The 16,972-nt window shown below is 39.9% G+C and overlaps 2 protein-coding genes across 6 annotated transcripts in view; one reads left to right on the top strand and one right to left on the bottom strand.

Annotated features, from left to right (window-relative positions):
• LOC130908498 (RNA-binding Raly-like protein) overlaps positions 1 to 13,437 on the top strand; it is an 83,368-nt gene extending 69,931 nt beyond the window's left edge. For 3 of the 4 annotated variants that reach the window (XM_057823962.1, XM_057823959.1, XM_057823963.1), the window contains 5 exons: positions 768 to 955; positions 5,606 to 5,725; positions 5,799 to 5,950; positions 10,057 to 10,096; positions 10,522 to 13,437. In XM_057823962.1, coding sequence (XP_057679945.1) covers positions 768 to 955; positions 5,606 to 5,725; positions 5,799 to 5,950; positions 10,057 to 10,089 — 493 coding nt within the window. In that variant the 3' untranslated portion in view covers positions 10,090 to 10,096; positions 10,522 to 13,437. The remainder of the gene's footprint in view (positions 1 to 767; positions 956 to 5,605; positions 5,726 to 5,798; positions 5,951 to 10,056; positions 10,097 to 10,521) is intronic. The other variant, XM_057823960.1, reaches the window with a different exon arrangement.
• Positions 12,896 to 16,855, bottom strand: rbis (ribosomal biogenesis factor). Of its 2 annotated transcripts, none has more exons than XM_057823965.1 (4): positions 16,255 to 16,390; positions 16,046 to 16,164; positions 15,865 to 15,972; positions 12,896 to 15,787 (listed from the first exon to the last, which is right to left on the bottom strand). In XM_057823965.1, exons 2-4 carry the CDS (start codon positions 16,157 to 16,159, stop codon positions 15,719 to 15,721), a joined length of 291 nt encoding a protein of 96 aa, XP_057679948.1. In that variant the 5' UTR covers positions 16,160 to 16,164; positions 16,255 to 16,390; the 3' UTR covers positions 12,896 to 15,718. The 2 variants fall into 2 exon arrangements, with proteins under 2 accessions (XP_057679948.1, XP_057679947.1); XM_057823964.1 differs by lacking the exon at positions 16,255 to 16,390 and adding an exon at positions 16,758 to 16,855 and having other exon boundaries at positions 12,900 to 15,787.
• Positions 16,856 to 16,972: the final 117 nt, after the last annotated feature.

The raw sequence follows: 16,972 nt of genomic DNA, 5'->3' as shown, positions 1-16,972 counted from the left end.
TGAGGTGGCAAACACTTTCGTTGCCCTGACAACAGTAACTACCGAATCCTCCTGTCCAATCCACAAACAGACAATAATCCTAACCACACCCTTCTTCCTGCCCACAGCCCGCCCCACAAGAGCCTTCAAAAGGCTATTTTTCTCAGAAACCTTTTGTTGACTTGTGGTATGATGACCTTGGCTCCTCACCTGAGTCTGTTTCGCCTTGCCGTTTGATAGCTGTCGACCTGAATAAATTGTCAACTTGTGCTTTGAAACCTTTTTCCAGCTTTCAAAAAGTCGGTACAAGGGGTTAAGACTAAGGTGAAAGCGCAGGGTTTAGCCTTTTGGCCGGGATGTCGGTATCTTGCCGGCCCAGATCGCTGGAGCTGCACCAGCAAGGGTCCGGCGGTTCGGTTGGTGTGATTCCGGCAATCTAGCTAAAGGGTTTCGATTCCTTCAATTTCTATCTGTGGTACCCTTTAAAGGAGACATATTATGCTTCTACTTTTACTTTTTATCAACATTTAAAGTCCTGTTCCTTAACTCTTTCCCTGCTATTGACGGTGATAGACGTCAAAATATGTCGCTCTTAAAAACTCACATCCAATCCAATTGAATTGGGAGGGTGACAGCGAATGAAATGGATTGGATCTCATTGCATCTTGGCCATAGAAAAGAACACGTTTTATTTCATTGATTGGCTACTAGTGATGAACTCATTTAAATCCACTGCTGGACCACTGGACGGATGTCTATCATGGTTAAAAACCTTTGTACTATCTTAGGCTTTTGGACTACCACGGGCGAGTGGCTCCGCCCCCACGTGCCGTCATCCCCCTGAAGCGTTCGCGCGTGCTAGCGGCGTCCTCGCGCCGCGTCAAGGCCTCCTTCCCCGTCAAGACGTCCTCTTCGTCATCGTCCACGTCCTCCAGACCTCCTACTTCGTCCTCCTCCTGCTCTGCCGCCGTCAAACGTGCGTTATTCCTATTTTCTTTATTATCATTGGTTTAAAATTTAGTACTATTTAAATAATTGACCATTTGATATAAAATTCTTGATACGCGCAGGAAACAGTGATACTACAAGTTAAGGCTGCAGCTATCGATTATTTTAGTGGTCGATTAATCAATGAACTAGTTAGTTCGAATAATCGAGTAATCGGATAAGGAACATAAAAATCTAAAATACCTGAGCTGACCCTCAAACTGCATAAGAAAATAAATAAATGAGGATCTAAGTGCGCCAAAAGAACACCTGGGTAACTTTAAAAAAAGTCTGCTAGCTTAAATGCTATAAAATGCATATTTTTTTTTTTTTTTTTAACAATGCTTAACAAATGGTTCAAACACATATTCCCACCAAAAAACAGCTAAATATACCTGAAAACTAAAGTACAAACGCGTTACAAAAAACATTAACTCAAACAAGAACTGTGCTTATGTTGGTCTTAACAGGGAGCAGCTGGATTCAGCCATGTGAAATGAGTTATGTCATATTCACCGTTGCCACTAGAAGGCAGTGTATCCGCTAAAATCAATAGAACAAAATGCAAACTTTCAAAACAAACAATTAGAACGCCACTTTACACGAATACTCGAAGGAGCAAAATTTAATTTGAATATTTTTTCTGATCGAATTACTTGAGGTAATCGATTAATCGTTGCAGCTGTACTACAATTGGATGTCAAATGGGGGCCGCAAAATATTGTTCCATAGGCTGCCATTGGCCCCTGAGCCACAAGTTTGCGACCGCTCCCCTATACGAATTTAACAGAAAAAACATAATGGGCAAAAATCAAATTTGTGCATGAAACGTGTTGCGAAAAAAGCAGCAGGGCCGAGAACCGAAAGTGGTATTTGCCATGGGGCAAAATGGATTTTGCCATGTTATTTATTTTGCCATTTGCCAGAATCGATTTTGCCATGTGGCAATTTTTTTTTGTTTTTGCCATGTGGCAAAATGGACTTTGCCTTGTGGCATTTTTTATGTGACATTTTTTTGCCATGTGGCATTTTTTTTGCCATGTGGCAAAATTAATTTTGCCATGTAGCATTTTTTTTGCCATGTGGCAAAATTAATTTTGCCATGTGGCATTTTTTCTGTCATGTGGCAAATTTGATTTTGCCATGTGGCATATTTTTTGGGGTGTGGGGTATTACAGTGCATTGACCTGGGGGCCAGTTGAATGTCAGTGCGCTGTAATGTAAAGTGTATTGTCAAAAATCATAGCCAAAGATATTTTTCTGCTTTTTAATATAAGTGGAAAATTTGGACGTGCATAGCCGTCAATGGCATAGCCTGACTTAGGTGCCAATTGAATGTCAATGCACTCTAATGTAAAGTGTATGGTCAAAAATCACAGCCACACGTTTTTCTGCCATTTAAAATGAATGGAAAATAGCGCATAGCTGTCAATGGCATGGATGTGCATGGCCTGCTAAACTGACATATACCCCCAAAAAATGCGACATACCCCCCCAAAAATGCCACTTCGCAAAATCAATTTTGCCACATGACAAATACAACTTTTGGTTCTCGCTGTCTCTCAAAAAAAAAAGTTTCCTATCCATCTACTGCTACATTTGTGTAAGTTTCTTTCTGTTTTTTTCCCCAATAAGCTCCGGCGAGGGATTAAAATGCGCGCGGTATGTTTTATTCATGGCGTGGCGTGAACAACGGCAGGAAGGAAGTTTAGTTTACCAGATGGAACTCTGGCGGTTTGTTTAGCGAGCGCTCTGCAATCTGACGGCTGTCAAAAAGCGTTTGGGGTTTGGAAGGGGAAGAACGAGACCTTCTTACTAATTTATAGTTTATGTGATACGCGGAAGGGAGGGTGTGGACCACCCTGATGCGTTTTGTCCCCCCCAACCCAAAAAAATGGAAGTAGGTGTCAGGAAAATGAGGCAAGAAGCGGTAAACAGACGCAGCGGGGAGGCCCAAATCTCCGGGTTTGTCATGCGGGAAGCAAAAATGTGGCGTGATTTGAATGCTTTCATGAAGTAAGAGGCCTTTATTTATAGCTGAAAACAAAACTTATCACACTGGCAGTGTTCCAGACACACCAACTGGGGCAGGGCTGCAATGAGCAACCAAATGGTTGCATTTCGCAACTAAAATTAAGAGCCACTGCGAGTATTTTTTTCATCTGCTTGCACATGTGCGAGCAGTAACATTGCTTTTTTTTTTTTTTTTTTCTGACAGACTCCTTCACGGTTGAATCCACTAGTTGCCGGTAACGAAATGATCCAGTTTGCCAAAGGAAAATACAAAAGAAAAAGGAGTAGGCGGAGCGGGTTATAATCGGGGTAGCGGGAAAACTTGACAGCACTTGTGAACAGTGGCGATAAAGGACAATAAGTGACTAATAATTATATATATATATGTATATGTATAAGGGCTGCAGCTATCGAATATTTTATTAATCGAGTAATCGACTGAAAATTCTATCGATTAATCGAGTAATCGGATAAAACATATATATTTTTAGGTGAAGAGCAATTATGAATATGCAATAGAAAACAAGACATTTCATCTAATATTGAACCATTTTCAGTCAATCAATGTCTTTATTTTCGATGTACATTGTTGAAAACAGCCAACAATTGCCTCTCAGATGTGACTAGAATTAAAAAAAAGACCAATTCACCGCTTCCACTCCAGAAACTTTTAGATCTTATAAAATATATCTATATTTCTTACCTAAAAATGCCATTACGCTTGATAACACACACATCACTTAAAAGTTAGGTGTTTTTCCCACGTGTTTCAATTGAATTTCTGTTCGTGTCAAGCCATTTTTAAGTTGTAGTTAAGTTTTAAGTTAGTCTAAACTGTAAGTCCTGATAGGATTTTGAGTTTTTGCAGTGTTCAAAACAAATGTATTGTAACATATCAGGTTATAATATGGCGGGGATATTTGCATGCGTTCCTGAATGCACCGCGTGACGTGCGGGGGTGAGGGAGGTGCGGGAGAGCGAGAGACGTGCCTTCCTGTCATTGATGTCGTTCCACAAGTTCCCAAAAAAGAAATAATTGCAACCTAACGAAGCGGGTCAACGTTACAGTATGATACCTGCTGTACTGGAGCACATTAGGGGCCAGAGCTACTTGGTGTTTTATCCAGCAATGACTACTGAGCTAAAATTGACAGCTAGCTCACCCTCGTCACAGATTAAATCAAGCCTGTAAGACACGTTAGCCACGCATCTACAGTGGTCTTAATAGAAACCTAGCCCTCCGCAGGGCTAACGTTACGTGAGCGAGTGACAGTAACGTTAATCTTATTTATGAGCGCCCAGAAGTGTACTGCTTTAAGATGGCGGCTGTTTACTAACACCGCTGACTCTGTCATTTCGCATCTAGTTCAACATACATGTGATATCTATGAGATGCATCAGATGCTACCTGCTACCACTGCATCATGCGGGCTAGTTTTGAGCAGTTGTCGGCTGCAGAAAGGTTTTTTTAATATTTTTTTAATCGCTTCTTCCTCTACGCACATGACATCAGCCCGTTGTCCCGCATTAAAAGTAGTCCGGGCAAAGCGTGATGCTTAGAGCTGGCAAAATTAAAGGATTCCTCGAGGTGAATAAAATTGTTCGGATCAGTTTTCAAGCTCGAGTTACTCGAGTATTCGTTTCAGCTCTAATATGTATATGTATATGGCGGAAAACAAACAACTGAAAAAGCCGTTTCTGCTCTTGCACTCCTCTTTAAAAGAAACTGCTGCATTTTAAGCCAAAATAACTGTTATGTTTGATAGAACATAGCAGATTCCTGGCATTTTAAGCCCCCGAACTATTTTTAATTTGTCTGCTTTACCCTGAGAACCCCCATTTACAGATGTCGCGCAACCGCTTTTGTTTCAACCCAGCCATAAAACGAAGGTAATTAATTAGTTCTGCAACTTTATTCTTCTTATTCATCTTATTCTCCGCTTTTTTTCGGCACGCCGCGCAGTCCGCACCATTGGACCAATCGGCACAGTTCCAGTATCGGCACGTCCGGAATTTTGTCCGAAACAAAATGATTCACTCACATAATTCAAACCTTTAAACAAATTATGTCACAATGAAAAAAATGGCATCTGTAGAAAAGTCACGGATATCTACCTCATAACTGTCACTTAATTGTATTTTGTTTTGTTACTGTCGCATTTTCTCCGATGTGTTAGATGATAAATAATCCAATCCAAACAAAGAAAAATTGGAAAAAAACATTTAAAAGGGTAAATATATGAAAAAGAAAATCTCGACCACTCCTTGATGTCTGCGATTTCTGCATCGCGACCCTTGTTATATGACCATGTTTCACCCCCAAAATCCAGCTGTGGCCATTCACAGCTGTCTTGACACTCGGTGATACATGCTACATGGAGTTTTTGAATCGAAACAAGGTAAGTACGCCATAATATCTCATTAAAGTCATGGCGTCTGTAATTCTGCTCTCGCGTGCTCTCACCTCCTGTTTAAAAAACTTTGTTTTCCGCCATATACTTTTTAATTCGAAGAAAATTAGAGAAAGCACACGTTTTTAGCCCCCGCACCCTCTCTAAAGACAATTAAGATGGACCGACTCCAAAGATGATTGGATGACAATGAGTTGCCTTTTTTTGTTCCTCAGCAGTGAAGACGGAGCAGCTGCAGACCATCAAACGCGAGCTGACTCAGATCAAAAGCAAGATCGACGCCCTGCTGCTCCGTCTTGACAAAATCGAGAGCGCGCAGCAGCGAGACGAGTCTGGCGAGTCGCCGTCCGTCGCCCCAAACTTGACATAATGATCCATTGATTTCTAACCCACTTTTGCCACATTCAGACGCTCAACGGAATTACGAGGACGAGTCTGATGCGGCGGAAAACTCTGGCGAGGATTGTGGAGGCGGCGCGCCCACGGACGCCGAGGCCGGCGAGATGAGCGACGGCGGCGACTACGAAGACGAAGAGGAGGAGGAAGGCGCTCATCATCTGGTAAAAAAACTTTTTTGTCCCTAGTAGAAGAAATATTCACCAGCGTGGCACTTGTTGAAACAAAAAAAATGCATTAAGGTTATTGGCATGTTGACAGCGATAGACTGCGACCATGACGTCAAAAACCAAGAATAATAGTTCATACACTCTAGGCCTGCAGCTATCGATTATTTAGGTAATCAATTAGTTGGACTAATTGAGTCATCAAATTACGAACATTTAATGCGTTGCAAAATAAATTTTAGGATAAGTAAACCAAATAAACAAGTGTTTATGCTTGCAATAATATTTATTTTGGCTTGCTAAGATTACACTCTTAACACTCTTGAAAAAAGATTAAATGCGAATACAAAATCAGATTCCTGAGTGTTTCTTCAAACTATGCAGAATGGTAATAAATGCATTTAAAAATAAAATACTCGATCTTAGCCTCAAACAATACAAAAAATAATAATAATAAAGGAGGATCTAAGCACAACAAAAGAATAATTGGCTTGCAAAAGTCAGCTAGCTTAAATGCTAACACTATTTACACTGCTCTTATCAAATCATTCAAAAACATATTCCCACAAAAAACTGCTTAATATTCTAAACTAAATAACAAATGCATAAACAATCATATTAGCTCAAACAAAAACATACCTTATGTAGGTCTCAACAGGGAGCAGCTGGTTTCAACCATGTTCGATGAATTGTCATGTTCACTGTTGCCACTAGAGGGCAGTGTATCCATCCAAATTAATAAAACTAAATGTAACACTTTCAAAACAAACAATTACAACGTCACTCTAATTAAACGAATCTTCAAAGCAGCAAAATTGGATTGGAAGCTTTTTCTCAGAACACGAGGGGCAAATGAAGAGGTCCCTCTTAGCCAATTGGATGCCAGGAATGATAGGCAATATCCAATCGCAGAGCAGCTAGAAGTATGTTACGTACATACATTTTCTCCCGCTATCACGGAGGCAGCAGCTTCAGCAGGGAAGCCTAGACTTCCCTCTCCCCAGCCACTTTATCCAGCTCTTTTTGGTGGATCCCAAGGTGTTCCCAGACCAGCTGGGAGATGTAGTCTGCCCAGCAGGTCCTGGGGTGGGCGGCCCCACGGCCTCCTCCCAGTGGGACATGCCCGGAGGCATCCTGGTCAGATGCCCAAGCCACCTCATCTGACTCCTCTCGATGCGGAGGAGCAGCGGCTCTACTCCGAGCCCCTCCCGGATGACCGAGCTTCTCACCTTATCACAAAGGGAGAGCCCGGACACCCTATGGAGGAAACTCATTTCAGCCGCTTGTATCCTATGGTCACGACCCACAGCTCGTGACCATAGGTGAGGGTAGGAACGTAGATCGACCGGTAAACAGAGAGCTTCGCCTTTAGGCTCGGCTCCCTCTTCACCGTGACGGACCGGTGCAGAGTCTGCATCACTGCAGACACAGCGCCGATCCGTCTGTCGATCTCCCGTTCGATTTTTCCCGAGTGACGAGTGGTCAAGGTGAAAACATTTTTTTTTTGTGAATAAATGTGCATAAGTGGAAGCTTCTCCCCTTTTTGGTACTTTTATGCACGTATCCTACCTACCACGCGTTACAATGTACAAGACATGGATTACACTCACAGGATTTGTTCCCGTCAAACTGTTGGCTTGTACTGTATGTAAAGCATACGACAGCTCTAGACACTAACAATCTAGATAATAATACTGGGATAAGTTTGAAAACGCAGTATCTTAACTTGAAGATCTGCCAACAAAAAACGGAGTTCTCAACAGCATACGCGCTCTCGCTCCGTTGTCGATGAGACGCACTTGCAGTGAGTACATCACCAGTTTTGCCCAATTCTTCTCTTATAAGGTACTGTATTTCCTGTTCTCATTTTGCCTTTGATGCTCCTCTTGTGAACGACCGACAGTGCTGTCCCGCTCTTCACTTGTCCCATCTGGTTCAAATTGGAAGGGCGGAACCGACGACTTGTTGGGGTAGCTAAGAGTGACACGCTGGAAGTTCGGCCCGGTGACGTCACGCACTGCGACATAACAAGAATGGCGACCTATCACTTAAAATAATTTTAGAAATTTTATTAAAACGAAAACTAGGGTTGTTCCGATCATGTTTTTTTGCTTCCGATTGTTTTAGTTTGAGTATCTGCCGATCCCGATATTTCCCGATCCGATTGCTTTTTTTTTGCTCCCGATTCAATTCCAATCATTCCCGATCATATACATTTTGGCAATGCATTAAGAAAAAAATGAATAAAACTCGGACGAATATATACATTCAACATACAGTACATAAGTACTGTATTTGTTTATTATGACAATAAATCCTCATGGCATTTACATTATTAACATTCTTTCTGTAAGAGGGATCCACGGATAGAAAGACTTGTGACTTTGTATATTGTGACTAAATATTGCCATCTAGTGTATTTGTTGAGCTTTCAGTAAATGATACCTGCCATGCCCAAATGCATGATGGGAAGTGGAACCATGACTGTGCGTCGTGATACCTATTGATATATCTTCTCTGCGTTGGGAAATAACGTAAGGTGCTAAGAAAAAGATCAATTGCTACCTTGCTTCCCCACATTGCTTCCCATGATATTTCTAATCATAGGGAGAGGGATTGTAAGGCATTAGCCAATTAAAAAAAGGCTCCTAAGGCTGTCAAAATTCACTCTATTCATTTTACGCTGCCTTTTATCTCTCTATATAGGTAAAACGGCGCCATTACAGATAGAGTGCGACAATGCGCGAGTGGGTCGTGCAACTCATGCATTAATTGCGTTAAATATTTTTAACGTGCTACATTTTTTTTTTAAATAATTACCGCGGTTATCGGGATAAATTTGATAACCCTACCTTAAGCCTAAACTAAAGTCTCTGGATGAGTGTAACATATTATGTCTGTAACGTTAAACACAATTAGAAAACGATTTAATTAAAATTAGGGCTGTCAAAATTATCGCATTAACGCGCGGTAATTAATTTTTTTAATTAATCACGTTAAAATATTTGACGCAATTAACGCACATGTCCCGCTCAGACAGTATTCTGCCTTTTGTTAAGTTTTACAGTAAGGTTTTTTGTGCTGTCTAACAGCGAACTCTTGTGGTCGCTTTGCGACATGGTTTATTGCTTTCTTGCCAGTTCAATATGGCTGCACGACGTCTCGGGCTGACGCCTACGTTGTAATGTTGTGCTTATATGATCCTTGGACAAGATTTGTCCGTAAGTATGGTTGTTGTAAATAATGTACATATTATGTTAGTAAGCGAAATGTTATATTTTTTGTATGAGACGCTTTTTGTTTATTTTTAGTGAACCTGTATACGCAACGTTGTTGCTAATGCAATGCTTGTGTACTTTTTTTTTTGTAGTTTCACGACGGTCTAAAGAGGACAGTGGTTTGAGGCCATTTTATCAATAAATCAGATGAAAAAGGAAGAAGTCTGATTATCAAGGCGTCGTTCTAGCTTTGGAAAAAGTAGACGCTTCGGAGTGAGGACAGCATAGACAGATTTAAATGACAGTAGTGAAATGCCCACTACAGTACTTATGTACCGTATGTTGAATGTATATATCCATCTTGTGTCTTATCTTTCCATTCCAACAAATTATTTTACAGAATATATATATAATTTACAGAAAAATATGGCATATTTTATAGATGGTTTGAATTGCGATTAATTACGATTAATTAATTTTTAAGCTGTAATTAACTCGATTAAAAATTTTAATCGTGTGACAGCCCTAATTAAAACATATATATATTAAAAAAACGGCATGGCCAATATTCTTTTGCCGATTCCGATACTTTGAAAATGACGTGATCGGACCCGATCGATCGGCGGACATCTCTAACGAAAACATTAAGAGGGGTTTTAATATCAAATTATTATAACTCATACTAATATTTATCTTTTAAGAATTACTTGTCATAAAGATCGAGGATCACTTTAAGAGTGCCTTAATCTGGATTTTAAAGACATTTCCTTTTTTATATTGCACTGCACTGACTTTTTTCCTCTCCAGAATTGGCAATAAATTCTAAAAAGTCCATTCATTTCACTTGTTGAAAGCTGTTTTCAGAACTTGCCTTCTGTTTTGCAGATAGAAAACCACGTTTCCGACATCGACAACTGAGGACCAGGTTAGCATTTTTCATTTCATTTCTATTATTTATTTATTTCACCCACATCGAACAGTTATCTCGCTCATTGGCTGCCATGGACAGGGCTTTAGGTCCATTCCATTTTGCATTTAAAAAAAAGACAAACTTATTGACGGCACTAGACATCCATTCCATTTCAAGTGGACGTCGAATTGACTTCGACTGCAGTCAAAATGGATCAGACGTCTCGCGCCGTCAATAGCAGCGAAACATGAGCCAGTCCTCCCATCTTAAATGAGTTGGACATCTCTCAATGGCAGGCAATGGCGTTATGGAATAGCTTTGGCACAATAGTCTGAAAGTAATATCAAAAAGCATTTACATCCCATTTGGTCGAAAGACAGAAAAATACAATGTACGATCGGTGGGGCGTTCATAAATAATTTTGCGCCTTGTCACCGCAGGACGCCAAAAAATTCCGGTCGGGACTGGAAGAGACTGGATGAAAATCAAATGGATCCAATATAAGATGAGAAGAAAAGTTAGAGAAAGAAGCAGAAGGTTGTCTTCTGCATTTCACCTCACACTTGGCCTAAACTGGATCTATTTTTCAGTTATGTCTTTTAACAGGTGCCAAAACTAAAAATTCACCAATTCACCGGTCTCATTTTATCTGGCCTATTACGTCACTGACACGTATGGGGGTGTTTGTTTACAATACTTGAGATGTCAACACGTGCCAAAAAAATATATTTTTTTTTTGTCCTCACCAAAATTTACATTTCGCATATTTGATTCATGTTATTAATGGTTTAGTAATACTGTAATTTTTGGACTGCAAACCAAATTCAACAAGAAAACAGTAGTCAAATATAAACTGATTAAACTATATATAAACTAAACTATATATAAACTAAAAAATGACATATACAGTGGTATGAAAAAGTATCTGAACCTTTTGGAATTTCTCACATTTCAGCATAAAATCACCATAAAATGTGATCTGATCTTTGTCAAAATCACACAGATGTAAAAACTGCTTTAACTAAAACCACCCAAATGTTTATAGGTTTTCGCATTTTAATGAGGGTAGCATGCAAACCATGACAGAAGGGGGGAAAATAAGTAAGTGAACCCTCTACCTTAGGAGACCTAGAGGAATTGAAACCAATTTTAGTCAGGTGTGTACCCAATCACTGATGAGTGGTTTAAAGCTGCCCTGCCCACTATAAAACACACAGCTGGTAAGAATTGTCTTGTTAAGATCTGATGTCTGATGTGCATCATGACTCGATCAAAAGAGCTGTCTGAAGACCTGCGATCAAGGATTGTTGATTGTATAAAGCTGGGAAAGGATACAAAACCATCTCTAAAAGTCTGGATGTTCATCAATTGACAGTCAGAGAAGTTGTCCACAAATGGAGGGAGTTTGGCACTTCTGCTTCTCTCCCAAGGAGTGGCCTTCCATCAAAGATGACGCCAAGAGTTCAGAACAGAATACTCAGAAAGGTAAAAAAAGAACCCTAGAGCAGACATGTCCAAAGTCCGGCCCGGGGGCCAAATGCGGCCCGTGGTCAAATTTCATCCGGCCCCCAGCCTCTGTCATAAAATCAATAACATCTGGCCCGCACACAGACTTAATAAATTGGTCAGCAGTACTGCAACCAGCATATGAAGTAGCTTACACACGAAATGCTGCTGCTCATTTACCCACTAAAAGACAGCAGCACTTTAACCCTGTATTGCCAAATGTATCGCATTTGATACACCTAAAATTTCATGATTTTCAGACTAATTTAGAATTTTGACATTTCTTTTTGAAAAAAAAAAAAGATGAATCTGCAGGTTCCATGAGAAAAAAACATGATTTAGCATGGGTTATAGATATTAGAGCACTTATTACACATATTCCTTTTGACTTTTCTTTTGACTAATTTGTAAAAAAGGTTTCATTAGGACCTCATTTTTCAAATTTTGGGATTTTCTGATAATTGCTTCATGTTGCAGGTATTTAAGGGCTAAGCAACATTACTCCGTGTGACCCTCTACTTCCAATTTTCTAAAATGGCGACAATCAACAAAAAAAAAGTTGAATGTGACGGCCGACGCTTCAAGGACAGGTGGAAATTGGAAACATGGAACAGCTCACCAACATCAACACCGGGAAGCATAGTGGAGGAAGCATCATGATTTGGGGCTGTTTTGCTACCTCAAGGCCTGGACAACTTCCAATCATTAATAGAAGAATGAATTCAAAAGTTTTGCAGGAAAACATGAGGCCGGCTGTCAGACAGTTGAAGCTGGATGCTGCAACAAGACAATGATCCAAAACACAGAAGTAAATCAACTTCAGAACGGTTTCAGAAGAACAAAATACACGTTCTGGAGTGGCCAAGTCAAAGTCCAGACTTGAACCCCACTGAGATGCTGTGGCATGACCTAAAGACAGCGATTCATCCCATGAATCTGACTGAACTACAGCAGTTTTGTAGAGAGGAATGTGCCAAGATTAGTCCTGATCAATGTGCCGGACTGATCTGCAGCTACAGGAAGCGTCTGGTTGAAGTTATTGCTGCCAAGGGGGGGGATATTAAATTTGATGGTTCACTTACTTATTTTTCCCCCCTTGTCATTGTTTGCATACTATACTCATTAAATGCAAAAACCTATAAATGTTAACGTGGTTTTAGTTAAACCACACTTTTCATCTGTGTGATTCTGACAAAGATCAGATCACATTTGGTGAGAAATTCCAAAAGGTTTACTTTTTTTTACCACTCTATGCAGTATTGCATTTTTTTAAAGCCATGAATCCTTATTTAAAATAAGAAAAAATACATGTTTACATATTTTATTCTGCACATTTATACTGTCACAAAGAGTTAAAAAGATGCACGCATTATTGTGCTTTTTAATTTAACCAACATCAACATTCAGCTATTTAGCGGGAAATGCCATCGACTGACTTCTTGCTGTTAATTCCGCCAAAATCTCTTTCCGGTAAAGGTCACGCTACAGGCACTCATCTCTCAAATCAATCAACAAACGGATATTTGCGTAAAGCCACACCTTAGCAACGCAACTCAAGATTACATTAAATGTTTTTTTTTATCCCCTTTTGAAGTGGTCACCATGGAAACAGCAGCTCAATGAAAAAAAAAATGCTTCAAGTGAGACGGACAAGCATTGTACAGAAAAATGTACATTTTTTTGTACAATATTTTTATCAAAAGGCATGTTAATTGTACTTTGTATTTTAAGTCTATCTACAAACTACAGTGAAAATATTTAAATGACATCTGTTGAAAGGAAAAGAAACGTTGCTGTGTATATAAAACTACTTGTTCCAATTAAGTCAATAAAATTTGTGTCACGTTGAATTTTGTGTCGCTTCATCTACTCCACACTAAAATTCTTACTGAAAACATTGACAGGACATGAACTTGATTATTCCACCTTCTGATTTATTCTAAGAAGTGACTAATGGCAACACTGTCTTAGATTTGGACATTTTGTTCAATTAATGAGAAAAATTGTAAATAAATCTCGCATTATAGCGTTCAAATTCTTCATGCAATAGCGAGTCCCCATGAAATTTTGACAACCTGGTTAAGAGCATCACCTAGTGGACAATGGCTGCAGTACAGTGAACTAGGAGCACCTTTAAAGTGCCTATGACACCAAAATGCATGTTTATTTTGTATTTTGTGCTCCTGAATGAAGTAGACCGCTTGGATGTGTGTAAAAGCAATCATTTATTCAATTTTTGAATCCCGCACCATGAAATTGAGTGACTCCCGGCTCCAGTCTCGAGTTGAGGACGAGTGCAAATGTGACGTCACCCAGGTCAGCATCTCACAATACACCAATGCTGAATAGCATGAAGATGGACTGTGGATTCAGCTGATTTTGCAGATTAATTTATTTTTCCCATCACGCCAGCCAAATGTGCTGCAGGGATTTGTTGCTGCACCAGGGAGAGGCGTGTGAGCCGTTTTGGGTTTCAAAAAGTTCCCGTTCCCCCTTGGAGAATGGCCAAAACAAGTCCGACAACTGTGGGACCATTGGACTTGCGGGAAAGTTATGTAAACATCGTATTTTGTATAATGTCAAATACTGAGATCATGGTACACGTTTTAATACGGAGGTGGCTTGCATATTGTGGCTAAAATGCTCCTTGTCCACCGAGAATGCCACTCGGCCGACGACCGACAGCTTGTCCCACACCCCCCTGCTGGGGGAGCGCTATACTCGGCTTATTGCCCTCTTCGTGTGCCCGGTGTTGTCAAATTTTCCACCCCATCAGAAATAACTGTGTTAAAACATTAAACTTTCTTTTAAAAAAGGACTATTTACTTACATTTGATCATGGACGGACATGTAGAAAAGTTCTTCTCAGACACATCCTGCCTTGTTAGCTGCACACAACATCTGCACGCCGCTCTCTCACTGTTTACGTCTTCGCCGTGTAGTTAAGCATTAATTTCAAGCATTAATTTCCGCCATATTGGTGTTGACCATGTGGCAGCTACGCACTTCTCCGACATCGGCCGGTTTCATTCTCCAGCTGCTTCCTCGCAAACGAGCTCTCCTGCCCGCGGTGGGGGAATGACGAGCTGTAATTTGCTCGCCGCCAGGCAGGTTGCCAATCGGCGATGACAATCGACAACCCCGCTGCCGTGTGAAATGATCTGAAACATCACTTGGTTCGGGTTAGCATGTTGGCTAGCTGTCACGCCTCCTGTTTTGTTTACGCTCTTTCCTCCATCTCCGAAGCCAGGGCAGGGAAATGACAAAAGCCGGAAGAACTCCGGTGGCATAAAGGTGCACAATGTCGACAGTTTTTTGACCAGTATGGAGTAATTTTGCCATGTGGTACTGAATAAATGCATATTTCATATTCCATTTAGCACAAGACTTGTTATTTGTCATGACCATACCATTTATTTAGCGTTGGGGAAAAATACTTGGATAAGAAGAATATCCTGTAAAAATATTGGAGTAGTGCGATTGAAACAATGACATTTTGCAGCTCTCTTTGTCGCAATTTCTTCGTTCTGAATAATTCCCCCTCACTGGGCCGAATTCTAAATCAGATGAAACCATGACCCTGCCGACATCATCCTCCTGTCGGGGACGCTAGAGCGCTATAATTATGGGCAGGGGCCAAACAGCACATTAAAAGACTAATTTCTAGTCATCTGCGCTTTGCCAAATCGTTGTATCGAATCGTCTCAAAATATTATTCTAATTCACATAATAATGCTATTTAGGATTTTTTTTTTTTAATCCTGTCATACGCACTTTAAGTAGTACCAGGTTTTGCCACAACAGCCCTGGTGGCAGCACTGAGCTCGACTAGAAGTGCAGCTAAATGAATGTTCCAAGTGACAATGTCGTCCAGAAATTAAGTTTTGCAACCCATATTTGAGCATTTTCTTAAATTTCATCTTTGAAATTCAAAGAAAAAAAATCTGCAACAGAATATTTTCAAACTACAAATTTTTTAATTGTGTTTTTGCATCCTGATTAGCATTATTATTGTTAAATTAGATATGGAAACTTTTTCAACAACTATTTGAGTTATTTACAGTCTTACAACAGCTAGAAAAAAATTGTCAAACATGTTAAAGATGAGACGTCCATGAAAATCGAAATCCTTCAGAGTTGAGAGAAAAGCTGAGCCGCACTGTCAACGTTTACCACCTCCTTTGGCTGCTCTTTGACCATCTTAAAAGACGCAAAAATCATGTTTATAAGCATTATGAGGAATATTAACATATCATTAAAAAATACAAAGAGTTCACCTGTTGCGGAGGTTTCTTTGCTTGTTTGGAAACGCCACTCAAATCTTTCTGAACCTTTGAGAACATCTGGTTGAGGTTTTCCACTTTCTCGTTCTTAACCGCATTGATCTAAAAACACCAGAATAAATACTGTTAAATATCTTTATTGAATCACTTAGCAAGGGGGAAAAATGGACATTACGTGTTTGAGCGATGTCCGGATGGGTTTGGCTTTATTTCTGGCCTTCAAGTGCTTGTTTGCTGCCACTTGGAAGACATTTGCCTGCTTCTTGCCTTTCTGTTTGTTTTTACCCATGTTGCCTGTTAACACACATTCAAGACATATTAGCATACATACATAGGCATAATAAGTACAGATTCAAAATAAAGATATGAATAACAATGCCCTACAATATATTGGAGGTCACTGGATTGGTCTGTCACGCCTCAGTAAGGCTATGAAATAACATTATAGCCGTCAGAACAATAGGAAGGTTGTTTTTGTGTGTCCTATGTGATAATATGCCAGTTATAGTGTGGTAGTTCGTCTCCTACTCAATGGCTGCAAATGACTTACCAGGTGTGCTAATTAAGCAACAAAGTAAAACAACACCGACATATGCCTCAAATATGACAATTTAAAATTTTATATTATAATAATAGAGCCAGTACATTGAAAACAATTTGTTTACGTTATGCGCCGCACAATACGTTTCAATTATTGACTTATTTTCCTAGTTAGCTTGAACGTCACACGAAACCTGGATACACGCTTGGCTACATGCTAAAAATTAGCCAAATATACATATTTTTTTGTGTTCATATCAAGCTGCGCTGTTATTTCTTGAAATAAGAATCTTCATAACCCATATAATGCTTCTGTTAACGAAATTAGCCGTAAAAAAATTACTTGCCGTAGCGTGCATGCGCGCACGATGTTCTTTGTTTATTTTCCCGACAGCTACGAGTCCATTCGTGATGACATCATCAACATGAGACGCAGGGACGTGAGGATTTCGACTCAGGTTAGTCCTTTTTACTTTATAAAATTAACATGTACGCTCGTTAGTGTTTTTTTTCTTTGTAACACAAGGAATTAGATGTTACGTTGTTGTATTGGTTTTCATTT

Source organism: Corythoichthys intestinalis, chromosome 20, assembly GCF_030265065.1.
Source record: "Corythoichthys intestinalis isolate RoL2023-P3 chromosome 20, ASM3026506v1, whole genome shotgun sequence".
NCBI classification, from domain to species: Eukaryota; Metazoa; Chordata; class Actinopteri; order Syngnathiformes; family Syngnathidae; genus Corythoichthys; species Corythoichthys intestinalis.
This window is presented reverse-complemented; position numbering and strand designations above follow the sequence as displayed.

What these genes read in the sequence shown, in the direction of transcription:
- rbis (XM_057823964.1), bottom strand. Translation starts at nt 16,159, where the DNA reads ATGGGTAAAAACAAACAGAAAGGCAAGAAGCAGGCAAATGTCTTCCAA. An exon ending in TCCGGACATCGCTCAAACAC is followed by an intron (nt 15,973 to 16,045) that starts GTAATGTCCATT and finishes TGGTGTTTTTAG; the next exon opens with ATCAATGCGGTTAAGAACGA. An exon ending in CAAAGAAACCTCCGCAACAG is followed by an intron (nt 15,788 to 15,864) that starts GTGAACTCTTTG and finishes GCGTCTTTTAAG; the next exon opens with ATGGTCAAAGAGCAGCCAAA.